Source organism: Larimichthys crocea, chromosome XIII (assembly GCF_000972845.2).
Source record: "Larimichthys crocea isolate SSNF chromosome XIII, L_crocea_2.0, whole genome shotgun sequence".
NCBI classification, from domain to species: domain Eukaryota; kingdom Metazoa; phylum Chordata; class Actinopteri; family Sciaenidae; genus Larimichthys; species Larimichthys crocea.
Window position 1 is genome coordinate 15,270,289 of NC_040023.1, and position 15,593 is coordinate 15,285,881.

Here is a 15,593-nt window from a genome sequence, read left to right on the forward strand (position 1 = left end):
TGATCTATAATTTTGTTCCCACAAAAAGATCAAAACCATCATCCGTCATCTGTTCTCAGTGAAGACCAAACTTTAAAAATGAGTATCATATATATACACTTTCATTTCTAACTAAGAATAAATAACGAACCGCTGCACAAGAGTTTTTATCACTAGCATTTTAACATTAGAGTTCATTGTATTTGTTTGGGATGGCCGCAGGACTGTGTTGATTGTAATACAGGAACGTGTTGCCCAGTGCACTGATGTGGCTCATTTATGAGATTCCTTTTTTTTTGACAACAAAAAATAAGCTGCATCCAGCTTGGGCTGCACAGGCAATACTTCAAACACTAAATTACAGACTTTCATTCATTAAGTAGTTTCTAACAGATGTGCAGCTCGTGTAGTTATCCAGAAGATACTTTAACATACAGTAAAAAATATATTGTTAACCCATGAAATCATTCATGAATGTGTAATTCATGTAAAGCAGATTTAAAGCACTGTAAGAAACATGAAGGAAGCATCATCGCTGGTTGTGAAAGAAACACGGTGCCCTTACCTGATCCTCTCGGAGTCGGAGGGGTGTGGCATGTGAGTCCACGCGGACTCCTGCATGGCCTGCTGGTAGAGCTGGTCTTTGGGGAGAGGTGTTGGACCAAGTGGACAGACCCCGAGCGAGGGGGGGATGCTGACTTCCGACACGGACGGCTGGGGGACGGCAGGAGTGCCGGGCGCTGCAGATGAGGTTGAGAAGATATCTACGGCAGGAACAAAAAGGTGAAGGAGTTAGTCGATGACATAAATACTGTACAGAAACTTCTCGCTCGCTTTTCTTTTAATAAGCTTCGACTTCATGGAGCACTTTGCTTTTCACCAATGCTCTATAAATACACAAATATTTGTCACATGCTTTGGATATTTTATTTGATGTTGTTGATCACAAGTTACCTGAACATAAAAGGAATTAAATATGCTCACTTAAGTCTGTCTAATCACACAAAAAACCCAATGATGAAGACCCATGGTTAACCATTTGACATGTCAGGTCTCCTCTCTTCATCGATTTCATGTTTGTAGAAGGGTTTGGGCCACATGTGTGGACCTCTTATGCTTTTACACTTCCTTCCAGCATCTGGCTTTATCGGATTTGGATGTGCATGCTTTTGTAAAAAAGTGAATAACCTATTTATTCTAAGAACTAGTTTATTGTAAGTGACCTCCTCTTCATTAAGTGCAGTCTACAGTGTAAACTTATGAGAGAAAATGTCTGACCGTTCCGACCTCTGTCTGTTAGGTGCAGGTTGGGAATCTCCCCATCCAGGCCTGATCCCATCGCTGCTCTCTCAGCCATCGCCTTCAAAGAACTGAGAGGCTCAGGAGCCTAAGGTGGGAATGACAGAGAGACAACATGAGAACGAGGAAAACCTGCAGCTATAGGTGTTTACAAGTGAAAGGGCAATATGAAAAACTACTCTTATTATTATAATAAAGTCAACCTGCCTAAAAGAAACATCAACAATCACCTGTATTAGACCCTATATTATGACTACCCTATAGTCTACATTTTACCAGTGTTATTTAAAGCAGAGCCCATCAACGTTCTCCAACATCCGTGTATCAAACAAAAATACCTACATTTTTGAAAATAATCCAGACGCAGCAGATAAGACATGTACTGTATGTCAAAACGCCCCTCACCTTGAGGCTCTCAGAGGCCTGTGTGTAGGAATGAGGCCCGTTGAGAAGACTCCCTCCTCCTGGTGTGCTGTCTGAGAACGAGGGGGACGGAGAGCTGGGAGGCAGAGTGATGGAGCTGATTAAACTGGGACCATTGTCCATCCTGAGTGGGAACAACAAAGAGACACAAGTTAACATGTTATCACAGAAAGAATAAAAAGAAGTGTGGATTCAGATCGAGCGACTGTTCGAATAACTCACGGCTGACTGGTTGAAGAACTGAGAGATGAGGGTTGGCTGCTTTGTGACTGGCTCGGTGTGCTTAGAGCTGATTCTGTGGAGCTCTCTGCCACTATAGCACTGTAACCTGCATGCAGGCGAGGAAAACGTTAGAAGACAAAACACGATAATGGCAAGACAATGTCAACTTAAACAAACAAGAGTCGCACAAGGCCAAGCGTGACCTGTTGACGTACTTGTGCTTCCATTTTGCTTCAGTCCACTGGGTGGTCTAGCAGGAGCAGCGTTCACCCCTACCCCCCCAACCACACCGATGTTCCCACCATTTCCTCCCATCATGCCAACTACTCCGGGGGTAGAGCTGACAGAACTCGGGGGTAACTGAGAGGCACCTGGGGCAACATTTTGCCCAGGAACCAAACTCAAAATACTCCCACTCAAAGAGCTGTGGGCCGGGCTGGAGCCTAGCAAGCCTAGGCCTGTCCCCGCCCCGTTGGTGGTAACTCCACTGGAGCAAGAGGTGGGGATGGAAGTGCTGCTCTCCACTGAAATGCTGGACTGGGTGGTGCTGCTCAGACCCAAGCCTCCTGATGCCGCTGCCTGAGCGTAAGGGGCAGGTGTCGAGCCTGAAATGAGCCCTGCGATTGTGTTTAACGGAGTGGGGTGGCCGCCCAGGCCTAAACCAGCCATTGGGTTGGCACTGCTGGTCCCCGTCAGGCCAACTTTGCTCAATCCCAGCCCCAGTCCGAGTCCCAAACTCGATGCCGGGCTGGGCCCAGATGTGGGCTGAGACTGAGAGTTGGGAACTGAAATAGGTGTGCTGGGTGTCGGGAGAGAGGGGGCAGTTGATGCTGGGAGAAGAGGATTGCTGGGCGGGCTGGGGGTGTTGTTTGAGGGGACAGAAGGTTTTGTCTGAGGTGGCTGCTGCTGTTGCTGCTGCGGTTGGTTTGGTGGCTGAGGTTGTTGCTGCTGTTGCTGTTGCACAGGTTGATGCTGATGTTGCTGCACCGCACTGCTGAAGCTCCCTATAAGACTGCTGCTCGTGGGCACCGCGGAAATGCCTCCGACTACACTCGCCATGGACACTAGGGAGGACGACGAGGAGGACCCAGAGGTGGTGGAGGAAGAGAAGGATGATAGCAAGGATGGTGTGCCGTTCTTCACAGGTGACTAAAAAGAAGCACCAGAAAAAAAAACATTTCAGACAAAATGGTCCCGAGGGCAACCACAGCTGTACAAAGTGTATGAGGAGCAAAGTTTAGTGAGCTATTGAGGCCCATATATGCAGGAGATGGTACAAACTAAATCAGACGTCTCCAACCATGGTCCCACAGAGAAAGAGCGCGTTCCTTTTCAGTGCCAGAGGCACCGTGAGTCTCCAGGACCAAGGATGAAGAGCGCTGCACTAAACTGTTCATCTACTGGCACAGCACAGATGAGAGCCTCTCACCTGACTAACTTCACTGTCTGTCGACCGTCCCCTTTTCTTATCGTCCTCTGAGTTCTCCTATAGGAGGAGATACCTTGATATGACAATCCACTTTTGAAATGTTGATTCAGCAAACGTGTCAGCGGATTATAACACAATGGGTCTTGCAGAAGGGTTAACTCAGTTCAAACTTAAAGCGAGGAAATGTGCAAATTTATGTCAGAATGTACTTTTTTTTTTTTAAACCAAACATCCATCTAACACATTGACCCAAGTTTTAATGATACGAAGACGAGAACTTACAGCAGTGCAAGTGGCCGGGGATGGAGGGATGGGTGAAGAGGAGGTGGTGGAAGTGGGAGTGCTGCTGGAGTGGAGATACATCTCATCTTCCACATTACCCTGACCTGATGGGGAAGTTGCAACTAACGCTGCAGCTGCAAGAGAGAGGGACAGGAAAGAGACGACATGATGCTGGCATTGTAAAACACAAACAATAAAAAAACATCACCCTAACACTCCGCAACTCACGGATGTCTTCCAGGTCTAAGTCGTCATACAGGAACTCGTTCTCCTCAAAGTCCGGGTCTTGGGAGGAATCGATGTAATATTCAACATCGTCTTTGATCTTCTGGATTGAATCCACCGCTATCGAGTCGTTGTCCAGCATTCGTAAAATGGTCTCCAACATGCGAATGTGGAATCTATGCCTCTCGATCAACCGCTTGAGCTCTTCAATACGATCTTGCTTCTATGTGACAGGAAGAAGGGAGGCATGTAGTTTATGACAAACATTACAGCCAGACTTGTACAATACATTACACTGCATATAAACAGGAGTATATATTTATACAGGAGTGTGTAAATATGCATAAATAAATGGTGTCAGCCAGTTACAGTGTTGCTGTGAACACTTTGTGTTTTTGTTCTGATACCAACCTCCATCTGTTATGTCTGTAAACGTGGACGTGGAACTATGAAGATTACATTTTTTGCCTTTTTCTGCTATATGGATGAATTCATAATACATCAGGTGACCCATTAAAAAAAAAAAAAAAAAAAAANNNNCCAATAAAAAAAAAAAAAAAAAAAACACACTCGAGAACAGCTGTTAGCATTGTGCAGCACTAGCATACTCTGTGTAAAAACACCGTTGATCACCGCTGAAGTGAGGAGAAGACGACAGGGATGCAGAACTGAATCTACACACCAGGTGTGGAAAAGACGGTACAGACCATGCTGTAACCACGGGCAATGTATGATCTCTCGTCAATAAGACGGAGGAGCTAACAGAGTTTACTAGGCGAGTATGAGAGTATGGCGAGTGTAGCATCACAGAGACGTGGCTGAATGAAAACTTCAGACTTGTTGGACGGCTTTCAACTTGTGAGAGCGGAAGGCTGAAGACAGAAAGCAAAGTAGCGAGAGGGGGAACAACATGCGGAGGACTTGTGGCGCACGCTCTACCATTTAAGCTACCAGGGCGCCCCTATTGAGTGTTTTTCTTATCCACCTTGTCTATTGTGAGCTGCTGTAACAAGTGAATGTCCGCAGTGTGGGATCAATAAAGTCTTATCTTATGTAAATATCCTTACAAACACTGAGAGCGGAGAACGTACCTCTTTGTCACCCTTCTTCTTTCTCGTCTGGACTGAAAGAGACTCCACCTCGCTTTCAAACTGATCCACCTGCATATTTAGAGTGTCTATCGTGTTCTGTGGGGGAAGAGGTCAGAAAAAAGAAGAGTGTTAATGGATTTGATCAAAACATATTATTTTCTTTTTTAAAACAAATTCCTTCATATTTGTTTTCATAGTTTTACGACTTAAAACAAAAATGACCGGGGGAAAATTCAGGTAACAAAGCTGCACAACATGTATTGATAATAGCGGGTGTATTACTGTTAGCCACTGTCCCGTTTCCTCCTTTTCCCTCTGAGCTGGATCCACTTTCTGAGCGAGCCCCAAGCCTTCTTTTGAGTATGCTTTTGTTTTTGTTTCCCGTTCCACCACCTTGAACCGCTCCATTTGCTAAGGGAAGAAAAACTTGTTTAAGTTGGACTATTTCTGGTGATTCGGTGAGTTTATGACACAATAATAACCAAAATTAGGAAACGATGGAGAAACATACCGTCTCTATAAGTTTGCGGTTCTCGACTAGCTGCCTTTTGTCTTTGATCTCGTTCGAGGCCACCCATGTTTTTATCTGGTCTCTCAATCGCTGGTGAAACATATTAAAACACATTATTAATTTCAAACTGATCAAGGGCACAGATGAGGAAGTGCGTCTTCGTCAACTTGTCTTACCTGTAGTTTTTTAATCTCTTTCTTGAGGTCAGCCTCATATTTTTCCTTCTGGTTTGCATTGGCTGCATTGTGAAGCTAAAAAATATAAAACAAGCAGGTGAGACACTTTACAGCATCTATTTTTTTTATTTGTATTAATCACACAGATGCAGGAAGGCAAAGATCGCTTACCTTTTGCCAAATGTCTTCAAACTGTTCTACACCTTCTGCTACTTTTTTCAAACATCTATCGATCTCACCTGTGGGAGATAATAATAAAACGGTTGTGATCCAACATCACCGTGCAAAACACCAGAGAGAAAAAAAGTTATGCATAAGATGTCAGGCTGGATGGACAGTGTGACTTTTGTAATATTATGGTCACTACTCTTGCAATAATATTATTATTTGTGTCATCTTTCTTCTTCTGGTCACTTTACATTTCAATACTCTTTATATATCATGCCACTTTTATTCTCATACTTGTCTGTTTTGAAGGTTGATTGTTTTTTGTGTTTATTGAAGGTTATAGATATTTCTGTCTGTTTATTGTGTTTTTTTCTACATTTTAGTAGTGTATGCTACACTTTCCTCTGCTGCTGTAACAAGTGCATTCCCCTGTGGTGGTGGGATGAATAAAGTATAATCTAATCTAATGTAATGTGTGGACCTGTGTGCAGCAGCTGCAGCTGCAGTCTTACCTTGAAGTTTTCTCTTGTCAGCCATGGCTCTGACTACGACAATGTCCACATTCCGTCTGTCACACAGTCAGCTATGCACAGGGAACAAAACGAGCGTGTCAGTACATCAACACAGACCTCCCTCAGCAGCAGCAGCACGTCGCTTTCCTGAAGAGTGTTACTGACGTTAACTCCACTTGTGATGTTACCTCCTCTCTCTCTGCACTCATTTCAAAAACACAACTTCTCCACTGTGGCTTTGTCTGTCGTTATATTTCCACGAGCGACAATTATCTTGTATGTGAGCAATATAACTGACATGGTTGTCTGGCTACACACACACACACACACACACACACACACACAAAAAAAAAAATTAGCCACCTAGCGTGCTAACGTTAAACACTAGCTCGGTTAAACTAACTGGCCCGCTTCAAAACAAACCAGCACGGAGCGTGCTGATGGATATATGTCACAGTCATGCATCGTTATCTAGGGGTCCAGTGTAGCTCTTAATGTGGTGAAATGCACAATATCTCGTTAACCTGCGAGCTAATGTCGCTAACTGCCTGGCTAGCTGATGCATAAAATGCGAGCTAGCAGCTTAGCCTAGCCTGCTAGCCAAATTTAGGAAAAAGGGAAACTGGGTCAACCCCAACATCTAGACTTATAGTTGATTGCGACATTTACCTAAGGTATGGGCTTTCGTTTTTCTTTTTTCATCAGCCAAAACTAAATTCCAGAAAGTCTTCTTTACTTCCAAAATTGTGTTTTCTTTTCGACAAGCTCGCTCACTGTACTGTAGCTGAAGATGGACGGTAGCTAAAAAAAATCCCACCTCCGCGTTTAGGCCCCGCCCTAAATCTGATCTACGAGATCTGATTGGACAAGACTCACGTCCGTCACCGAGAGACATCCGCTTGAATGGAGTCCAGCCATTGGTTGTTCCAGTCTGATGATAATAATAATACATTTTATTTCATAGGCGCCTTTCTCTCACACAAGGACACCTTACAATAAAAAAATAAAAAATAGAAAACAAACAAAACAAAAACATTAAAGTATTTCAAATTACAAGAATGCAACATTAAAAACAGGCTAAAATAGGACAATGCAATTGAATCAGATGGAAAAGGCTATTTTAAACAGGTGGGTTTTAAGTGCAGACTTGAATTGTGACAGTGAGTTGATCCAGAGCTGGGGAGCAGAGTGTCTGAAAGCTCTAAGATGAGCGAAGGGGACAGTCAGGTGAATGGAGGAGGAAGATCTGAGGGAGCGAGGGAGAGCAGCAACATGGAGAAGATCCAAGAGATATGGTGGTGCGAGGTTATGAATGGTTTTGAATGTGAGCAGAAGGATTTTGTAGTTTATGCTTGATTTGCCCGGGAGAGCCAGTGGAGCTGTTGCAGGACAGGAGTGATGTGGTGGGATGGAAGGGGTTATGGTGATGATGTGGGCAGCTGAATTCTGGACCAGTTGGAGCTTATGGAGGGATTTGTGGGTGAGGCCAAGGAGGAGGGAGTTGCAGTAGTCCAGGTGAGAGGTGATGAGGCTATGAACCAGGATGGCGTGGTATGAGGTGTAAGGGAGGGACGGAGGCGGTTGATGTTGCATAGGGAGGGACGGAGGCGGTTGATGTTGCATAGGTGGAAATAGGCGGACCGGATGATGTTGTTGATGTGAGACTGAAAAGAGAGTGTGCTGTTGAGGATGACACCCATGATGAGTTATGCTGGACATAAAAAAAACAAAAACAACATCTAAAACAGATATTTATGAAACATTTATACTTATTTTATCTTTATTAACCCCTAACCTGTTTGTGTGGGAAGATTTCCACACTTTCAAACTGAAGAAATCTCCCATCAAAACTAAGGAAGCTGCATCATCCGTGTAAGACTGACATGAATCATGACCTTTAGTTAGTTTTATTTAATTTTGTCAAAGTAAATAAATTAGTTAGCTACCTGAAACAGAAATTGGTGACTCGCCCGTAGGTGTGTATGTGAGCATGGATGGATTTTTGTCTCTGTGCGTCTCTTGCCCTAAGTTAGTTGGGATAGGCTCCAGCCACGCATGACCCTAATGAGGAAAACAGATAATGGATGGATAATAAACTCATTTAAACTTTGACATTTGGTTCAAGTTTAAATTGATGATGCAAATGTCCATCCATACGTCTATATTCTGTAACCGCTTTTCCCTCATCAGGGACATGATGGGGCTGGAGCCTATCCCAGCTGACTTAGGGCAAGAAATGGGGTACACTCTGGACAAGTTGCCAGTTCATCACAGGGCAGATAGAGACAAACAATCATTCACATTCACAATCACAGCTAAGGGAAGTTTTGAATCACAAATTAACCTATTTAGTGGACATCTTTGGACTGTGGGAGGAAATCGGTGTACCTGGTGAGAACATGCAAACTCCACACAGAAAGAGTCGAAGTTCAAACCAGGAACCTGAGGCGACAGTGGTAACCACTTATGATGCAGTTGTGAACAAGTTTTAAAACTTTAAAATAAAAAATAAACATGTCATAAATAGCAGTCTGTAATACTTTAATGCTAATCATGAGTCTGCTTCTGGTATAAAATCACAAACCATGAAATCATTGACAGTATCCAGGAATGTATATTAAAATCCATTAAAGGTCCAGTGTGTAACATGTTTTTATCATTTCATAATCACCTGAAAATAACAATCGTTATGTTTTTATTACCTTAAAATGAGACTTTTATATCTACAGAGGGAGCGGGTCCTCTTCCAAAGAGTCCAAACACACACTGGCACTAGATAGGTACTTTACGTTTTTTGCGAGTTTCACTGCCTCTGTAGTTGCTCCTTCATGCTTGTTTGAGGTGAGGGGTATTCAGTTGGCTGCAATCTGCAATTTCACCACTAGATGGCACCAAATCCTACACACTGGACCTTTAATAACACGTTTGCTGCTCTATGATAATTATATCTGGGTTGTCAGATAATTACCAAACAAGGTTGTCCATGACAGTTTGCCACAGGTCATAATTATGTGTTGTCTTCAACTCTAAGTACAAAATATGACAAAAAAAATAACGTAAGAAAAAAAAAAAAAAAAAAAATGTATGTATGGTACCAGGTGAATAACATTTCATTTGACGCTCACATAAATTCAATCTGTTCACAATGTTCAAGTAAAACAGTTCAAAACCTGGCTAACAGAGGCAGCGTATCTACTGAACACTTTTAGTATATGGGTGCTCCTTCATCATCATCATCGTCATCATCATCATCATTTTATCCAGGTCAGTGCAATGATCAGTGAGACAGAGAGGTTGGGCTGGGCATTTCTCCAAACTTTGTCTCTGCCAGCCCTGAAATGTCTGGTTCAGTCTGGGAAAAGAAGTCAGTCAACAAAAAAATCAATTATTCAACACTGTCAGATGTCTGAACGCTGACATTAAGGAGATCTATCTGCACTTAAAACCACACACTGACGATGTATCTAATATATGTGAACAGATAACAGCAGTTCTTCACCTACCTGTTGGTCTTTATCTTTTTCTTGTCGTGGAATTCGGTGCCTCCTCTTCTTCGGTCCAGCAGCGTGATGCAACGCTGCAGACGACGTGGAACCAGACACACCGTTAAGCCGGTCGTCCTCCACTCCAGCAGCAGGATCTAAATGAGCTCCAGACTCGTCCTGAAACAAGAATAGGTGAAACATTTAAAATGTAAAAGACATTAAATGAACTTGAGCACATTAATTTATTATGGCACATTGAACAAATCAGGCCAGGTGACGGTCCTGGGATCCTTAGAAGACCAAAAGACCCGGATTAACTATGTGTGTATTCGGTTTGGAACATCTGAACTCAAATTTTTTATTTTGTTGAAGGGTCCTGTATCAATTATTTCTTATTTCTTAATTATTATTTTAGTTTATATTGTGCTCACATGCTTCATTTTCAAGTCAACAGGGGCCTAAAGTTTATTCCAGGGCCCAATAAAAGATGAATTCATCAAATGCTATGCTTCAAAAGGCAACAGTAAAGCAAATTAATATATTTTATCAGGCCTGGATTTAGTGATTTAGTTCAATTAACCTATACTTCAGGTTGGTCAAGTCATTGACCAGCAGTTGGGGCAGAAAGAAAACACAACTTTTGCTTAATTTTGGTCTGACATATTACAAAAAGGTCCAGTATGTCAGATTTAGGGGGGTCTATTGGCAGGAATGGAATATAATATGCATAAATAATACATAAAAAATAAAATAAATAAATAAATAATCTAATTCTCACCTCTAGAAATATAGTGAGCTGGGCGTTTCTGTAGTCATCCCCATGAGCGTCTAAAGTCTTCATGAGAAACCTGTAAGATTAACATAATCTTCAGATGGGCCATCAGGTGGGAAACGTGTCAGAAAATGTAATAAAAAAATAAAAAAATAGAGTCACTGTACCGCCTCTCTTTCTTCAAGCGCCGTGTGATTCTTTGTACTTGGTGGAGGCGACCAAGAATCTTCTGATTTACCTGAAAAAAAACATTTGGAAGTGATTACAGATACACTGTCTCACTTTGAGGTAAAGACCAATATCTGATTGTTGAATTGGGATTTTAGTGATTTCTTTCTAGACATGTCACTTAAAACAGCAAAGAAAAGCAACAGAATAATCAGAAAATATTGCTGTGAGAATTCAGGATTTAAATGACAATAAACCCAAATATAACCCATATTCATATTTCATGTGTAAAATAACACATGTATATACATGCATATACAAGCATACACACACCTGTTCAATTTCTTTACACCTCCTGCTCAGAGCCAGATATTTCCTCTTATCAAGAGCTCTTCTCTCTTCATCCTCTTGTGCTGTACTCTCAAGCAGCTCATTGCCTCCCGGGCCCAGCTCCACCTGGACAAAACAACTCTTGTTTCTGCCTTGTGTTTGGCTGCCTGTGTGTTTTCTGTGGTATGTCTCAAATGGAACAGCTGGATCTATTACAATGTGTACTTGTGTTTCTTAATAAAGTAGCAATATAAGTGCACAGGAAAGATTCAGATAACGGCTGTATAATACATTATAAAAGTGTTATGTTCTTGACATGTAAAATACCTTTCCATGGTATTAAAACAGCAGCACCCTTGCTCCACCCACTCAAAAGCATCAAATATTTTGGACTATAGAATTAGAAATGTCTGTCAACTGCAAAATATGATTTTGGCATGTATAAATCACATTCATGGCACATTTAAGTGAGGTGCTTGTTTAAAGGTCTGACTGTATCATCTTTCTTTAAAGACAGGGCTGATCAGACTACTAATATTAGTAGTAATAACTAGTAATATTAGTGACTTTGGAAGTACATAGACATCAATGTGCAATACTTCTCATGATATTGTGGCACTTTGTGGCTTGGCGTTCCCACTGACTGACATGAACATTACTACTACCATTACCATGGTCATGAACTTTACCTCTCCTGGTCCCAGCTCCACACCACCAGGCTCCAGCTCTGCCTCCAGGATGTGTCCTCCAAACAGAGGAGGGAGAGCCAAACCAGAGAAATCCTCCATCATCTGGAACAGAGAGACGATTCCGTGCTCTTACCTTTTTTTTTAATATATATAAAATAAGGTGGTATCACTATATTCGAAGACTGACATGCCACTGTCACAAACATTTAGTCTTTATGGAAGTCGACTGAATGAATGACTGTTGTTACAGAGTGTCATTTGGCCAATTTTTATAGAGTTAATAGAATTAATTGACTGAATGACATTTAATGACAGACTCCACTTTAAATAAAACATGCACAGGATGAGCTATTCCCAAAGACTTTGATACACAAAAGAGTGAAATAGTTCGACACACAGGCGTGTCTGGCAGAAACAACATCGTCAACAGCATGCGACTGTGGTCTGCTAAGGCTTCACTGTGACTTCAACCTCAAAGACTTTAATGTTAGTGGCTATATTCAGAAAACCTGGCTGAGAACATCTCCAGGGTTCTCTACACCAAAGACATTTTCTTTGAAGGGAAGGAGCTCTGTCTGAAGCAGGAGTACTTTGTTGTAGCAGCAAATCTTCAAGTCATCTAACCACACACCACTGTGCTGCCTCATCATGTATTATTATCATTACAGTTAGAATCTATGTATTTAGCTGTTATTAGTGTTATTTAGGTTTTGTCCCAATAGACCAATAGATGTTTATAAAAATGCATAAAAACAATGAAAAACAGTGAAAAGTGCTCTAATAAATACTGAATTATTAATATTATACACAACATACTAGATATACCGCCTTAAACACACATTTAACAATGATAATATGATGTATACAGGTTAAAAAGGTCCAACACATTATCCTAATACTGTCATTGTACCCAGCACTTACATTTACACAGTGATGTCAGCAGCAGCTGTGCGCGTCCTGCGGTTTAATAAACTGTTTAAGAAACCCACTTTACTCTACAGACTGCGTATTAGTCCACGGGTTACACGGCCACGTTACAGCACAGCGTTTATGAACATCACACTTCATTTAAATCAAACCTAAAGCGAAGAAAAGCTGATTCCTCTCTCACGTCCGCCACTTAAACCAGTGTTTATACGCGACCGGGCGCGTGGATTACACGTCACGTTGTAGTGCATACATTTCCCATGATCACCCGCGAGGTTGAAACTACAGAAGACAACATGGCGGGTATGTGGCTATTTAGTCATCTTTTGTGCATCTACCCAGTTAAATGAGCTTAAATGAGACCTCAGCACGACATTAATGAATACTTTAGACATTCAAAACAACAGTAACTAGAGCACAGAGTCACTTTGACACGTTTACGTTCACCGGAGATGAAGCGAAAAACATGACCTTGGATGTGTTGCTAACGTTAGCTGACCTGTCCGCGGTGCAGGGTTTTAACCTCTTTGTGTGTCTGCAGGGATCGCAGCTTTCCTGAGGAATGCCTGGAACAAGGAGCCTGTTATCATGGTGTCCTGTGGGATTGGACTGTTAGGTCAGTAACCAGCCTGCTGCAGACAGCGCAGAAATGTGTGTGACAGAAAGAGAGCAGCTTAAATAATACTGGTACAATAACATGACACTGACACGTAGCTGCTTTACCCCTTCAGCTCAGAGTCATTACATTACATTAAATATACTTTATTCATCCCACCACGGAGAAATGTACTTGTTACAGCAGCAGAGGAAAGTGTAGCATACACTACAGAAGTAGAAAAAGTAGAAAAGGCAAAAAACACAATAAACAGATCAACAAATCAGCCTTCAAAACAGACTGAGGATAAAAGTGGCATGATATATAAAAAGAGTATTGTAATGTAAAGTGACCATAATAGAGATAATATTACAAAAGTAAGTGACCACGATATAAATAATAACTGCAAGGTATAAATGAAATAAAATAGAAATAGAAAATTGCAATGAGACAGGAGACTACAACATGATCAGGTGGTGCAGGTGTTGTAAATTCTGACAGTAATGTAATAACATATGTGACAAAAATCTCATTTCTAGATAATGTGGTTTGCCAGTTCTCATCTTGTGAATGAATTTTTAGTTAACTTTAGCCACAGCATGAGATCAAATCCACCTGAGGACATGTGTTATTTTACAATCAACAAATTAAGGGGAACATGACCTGGTTAGATAAAAGAAGAAGCTCCTTTAAAAGTGAATGCCTTACATGTCTTAACATATTCAGAGTGTCATAGGTCCTGTGGTTTAAGACCACAATGACACAAACACTGCCTCAAAACCTTTTTACTTTTTCAATGCTTTTTTTTTTGTCAGTCAGCACCAGGGTACGTCAAGGCTTTATGCAAGTGTGTACGCGCCATATTAAAACTATCACTGTGCTGCATCAGAATGGGAATAAGGTGTCTCTCTGTCTGAAGCTAATCAAGCTTTTATTTCCTCAGGTATTGCTCTTCCATTCATTAGCCCCCTAACAAAGTATTCAGGAATGATCAATTCAGCTGTGCCATACAACTACCCAGGTAAACACAGTTGGTTTTCATCATTTTAGAGCAGGTTATGTTTGAGTGTCAATGAAAGCTTTGAGTATTTTAACACTTAGCTTTGATCAAATATTAAGCTTTCCTTTCTTACTTTCACCATGCAGTCCCTGTGCGAGATGATGGAAACATGCCTGATGTTCCCTCCCATCCACGTGACCCCAAAGGAAACAACTTGGAATGGCTTAAAAACCTATAACTTCACATTCTCTCAATCAACGCTTGTGCTGTTCCTCTTGTTCATACGTGTCCATACAAATCTGCTCCACTTGTCCCACAATAAAGATTGTCTATTTAATTCTATGTTTGTGCCACGCTGTTTACTTTGGACACATTGAATACATTTGTATTGAAAGCATTACATTAGTCTCGTGTTTTGTGATTTGCTAATTTTCCCAACATTGAAAAGCTGTTAAAATTTTAACATGAAGCAAAAATCTTAAAGGTCCAGTGTGTAAGATTTATTCCTTTGTTTACAGGATATGGCGGAAATTGAATATAATATGCACAACTCTGTTTTCATCAGTGTCTAATCACCTTAAAATAAGAATGTTATGTCTCTCCACCATGTTGAATCACCATGTTTCTACACTAGCCTAGAACAGACAACTAAACACCGGCTCTAGATCGGACCTTTTGCATTTTTTGTGCATTTTGCAGCCACCATAGTTTTGCCTTCACACTAGGAAGGAGAGGAAACAAAAGGGGTTGCAGTCACCACTAAATCCTACACACTGATCCTTTAAGTCGTAATTCTTTTTTTACACCTGTTAGAATAAACCTTAAAATCTATTTTAAAGACGTTTGCATGAAATCTTTTTGACTTTTCATTTGACGAGACAAATTCTGGGTTGGTAGACCAACATCTCAAACTAATGTGGAACCAGTCAAAAGTTTTATTAAGATTTCTGTTTGCTTTTTTAGAGCAGATCATGGGATTTTTGAAACTAAGCTTTAACACAACTCTAACCCTCCAGAAGAGGCTTTACTTACCAAAGCTGAAAAATCAGATTAAGACTGTTTAAAATGAATTCTTTGTTTCATACCAGCATTATTCGACTTGAATGAGTAAGAGAGGTGGCAGAACAGTATGGGGATAAGATGCTGCAGTTAATATATGGGAATTTATTTAACAAGATGTGTTGTCTTTCTTTATGTGTACTCCATCCCCACAGACACACTAGGGTGTGATATTTTTCAATAATACTAGAAATGTATATATTGAAAATGTATATAAAAGCCCTGTTTTACAGACTAACAGTAGACAAAGA

The 15,593-nt window shown here is 41.2% G+C and overlaps 3 protein-coding genes across 5 annotated transcripts in view; 1 reads left to right on the top strand and 2 right to left on the bottom strand.

Annotated features, from left to right (window-relative positions):
• cnot3a (CCR4-NOT transcription complex, subunit 3a) overlaps positions 1–7,143 on the bottom strand; it is a 9,515-nt gene extending 2,372 nt beyond the window's left edge. The window contains exons 1-15 of one of the 3 annotated variants that reach the window (XM_010754500.3): positions 6,987–7,143; positions 6,318–6,388; positions 5,809–5,876; positions 5,638–5,712; positions 5,462–5,551; positions 5,233–5,361; positions 4,951–5,046; positions 3,863–4,082; positions 3,635–3,768; positions 3,353–3,409; positions 2,139–3,072; positions 1,924–2,029; positions 1,684–1,825; positions 1,267–1,366; positions 545–743 (exon numbers count right to left, since the gene is read on the bottom strand). In XM_010754500.3, the coding sequence (XP_010752802.1) occupies positions 545–743; positions 1,267–1,366; positions 1,684–1,825; positions 1,924–2,029; positions 2,139–3,072; positions 3,353–3,409; positions 3,635–3,768; positions 3,863–4,082; positions 4,951–5,046; positions 5,233–5,361; positions 5,462–5,551; positions 5,638–5,712; positions 5,809–5,876; positions 6,318–6,342 (2,375 nt within the window). In that variant the 5' untranslated portion in view covers positions 6,343–6,388; positions 6,987–7,143. Of the gene's footprint in view, positions 1–544; positions 744–1,257; positions 1,367–1,683; positions 1,826–1,923; positions 2,030–2,138; positions 3,073–3,352; positions 3,410–3,634; positions 3,769–3,862; positions 4,083–4,950; positions 5,047–5,232; positions 5,362–5,461; positions 5,552–5,637; positions 5,713–5,808; positions 5,877–6,317; positions 6,389–6,986 lie in introns of all 3 variants that reach the window. The other 2 variants (XM_010754499.3, XM_010754501.3) reach the window with 2 other exon arrangements.
• Positions 7,144–8,841: 1,698 nt separating this feature from the next.
• Positions 8,842–12,818, bottom strand: tfpt (TCF3 (E2A) fusion partner). Its single transcript, XM_019261333.2, has 7 exons — positions 12,683–12,818; positions 11,762–11,863; positions 11,076–11,198; positions 10,742–10,812; positions 10,581–10,650; positions 9,821–9,979; positions 8,842–9,669 (listed from the first exon to the last, which is right to left on the bottom strand). The coding sequence occupies exons 2-7, from the start codon at positions 11,861–11,863 to the stop codon at positions 9,595–9,597; spliced, it is 600 nt and encodes a 199-aa protein (XP_019116878.2). The 5' UTR covers positions 12,683–12,818; the 3' UTR covers positions 8,842–9,594.
• Positions 12,819–12,887: 69 nt separating this feature from the next.
• ndufa3 (NADH:ubiquinone oxidoreductase subunit A3) lies at positions 12,888–14,625 on the top strand. The gene is made up of 4 exons (XM_019261335.2): positions 12,888–12,991; positions 13,230–13,304; positions 14,227–14,304; positions 14,430–14,625. The coding sequence occupies exons 1-4, from the start codon at positions 12,949–12,951 to the stop codon at positions 14,519–14,521; spliced, it is 288 nt and encodes a 95-aa protein (XP_019116880.1). The 5' UTR covers positions 12,888–12,948; the 3' UTR covers positions 14,522–14,625.
• The last annotated feature ends 968 nt before the right edge of the window (positions 14,626–15,593 follow it).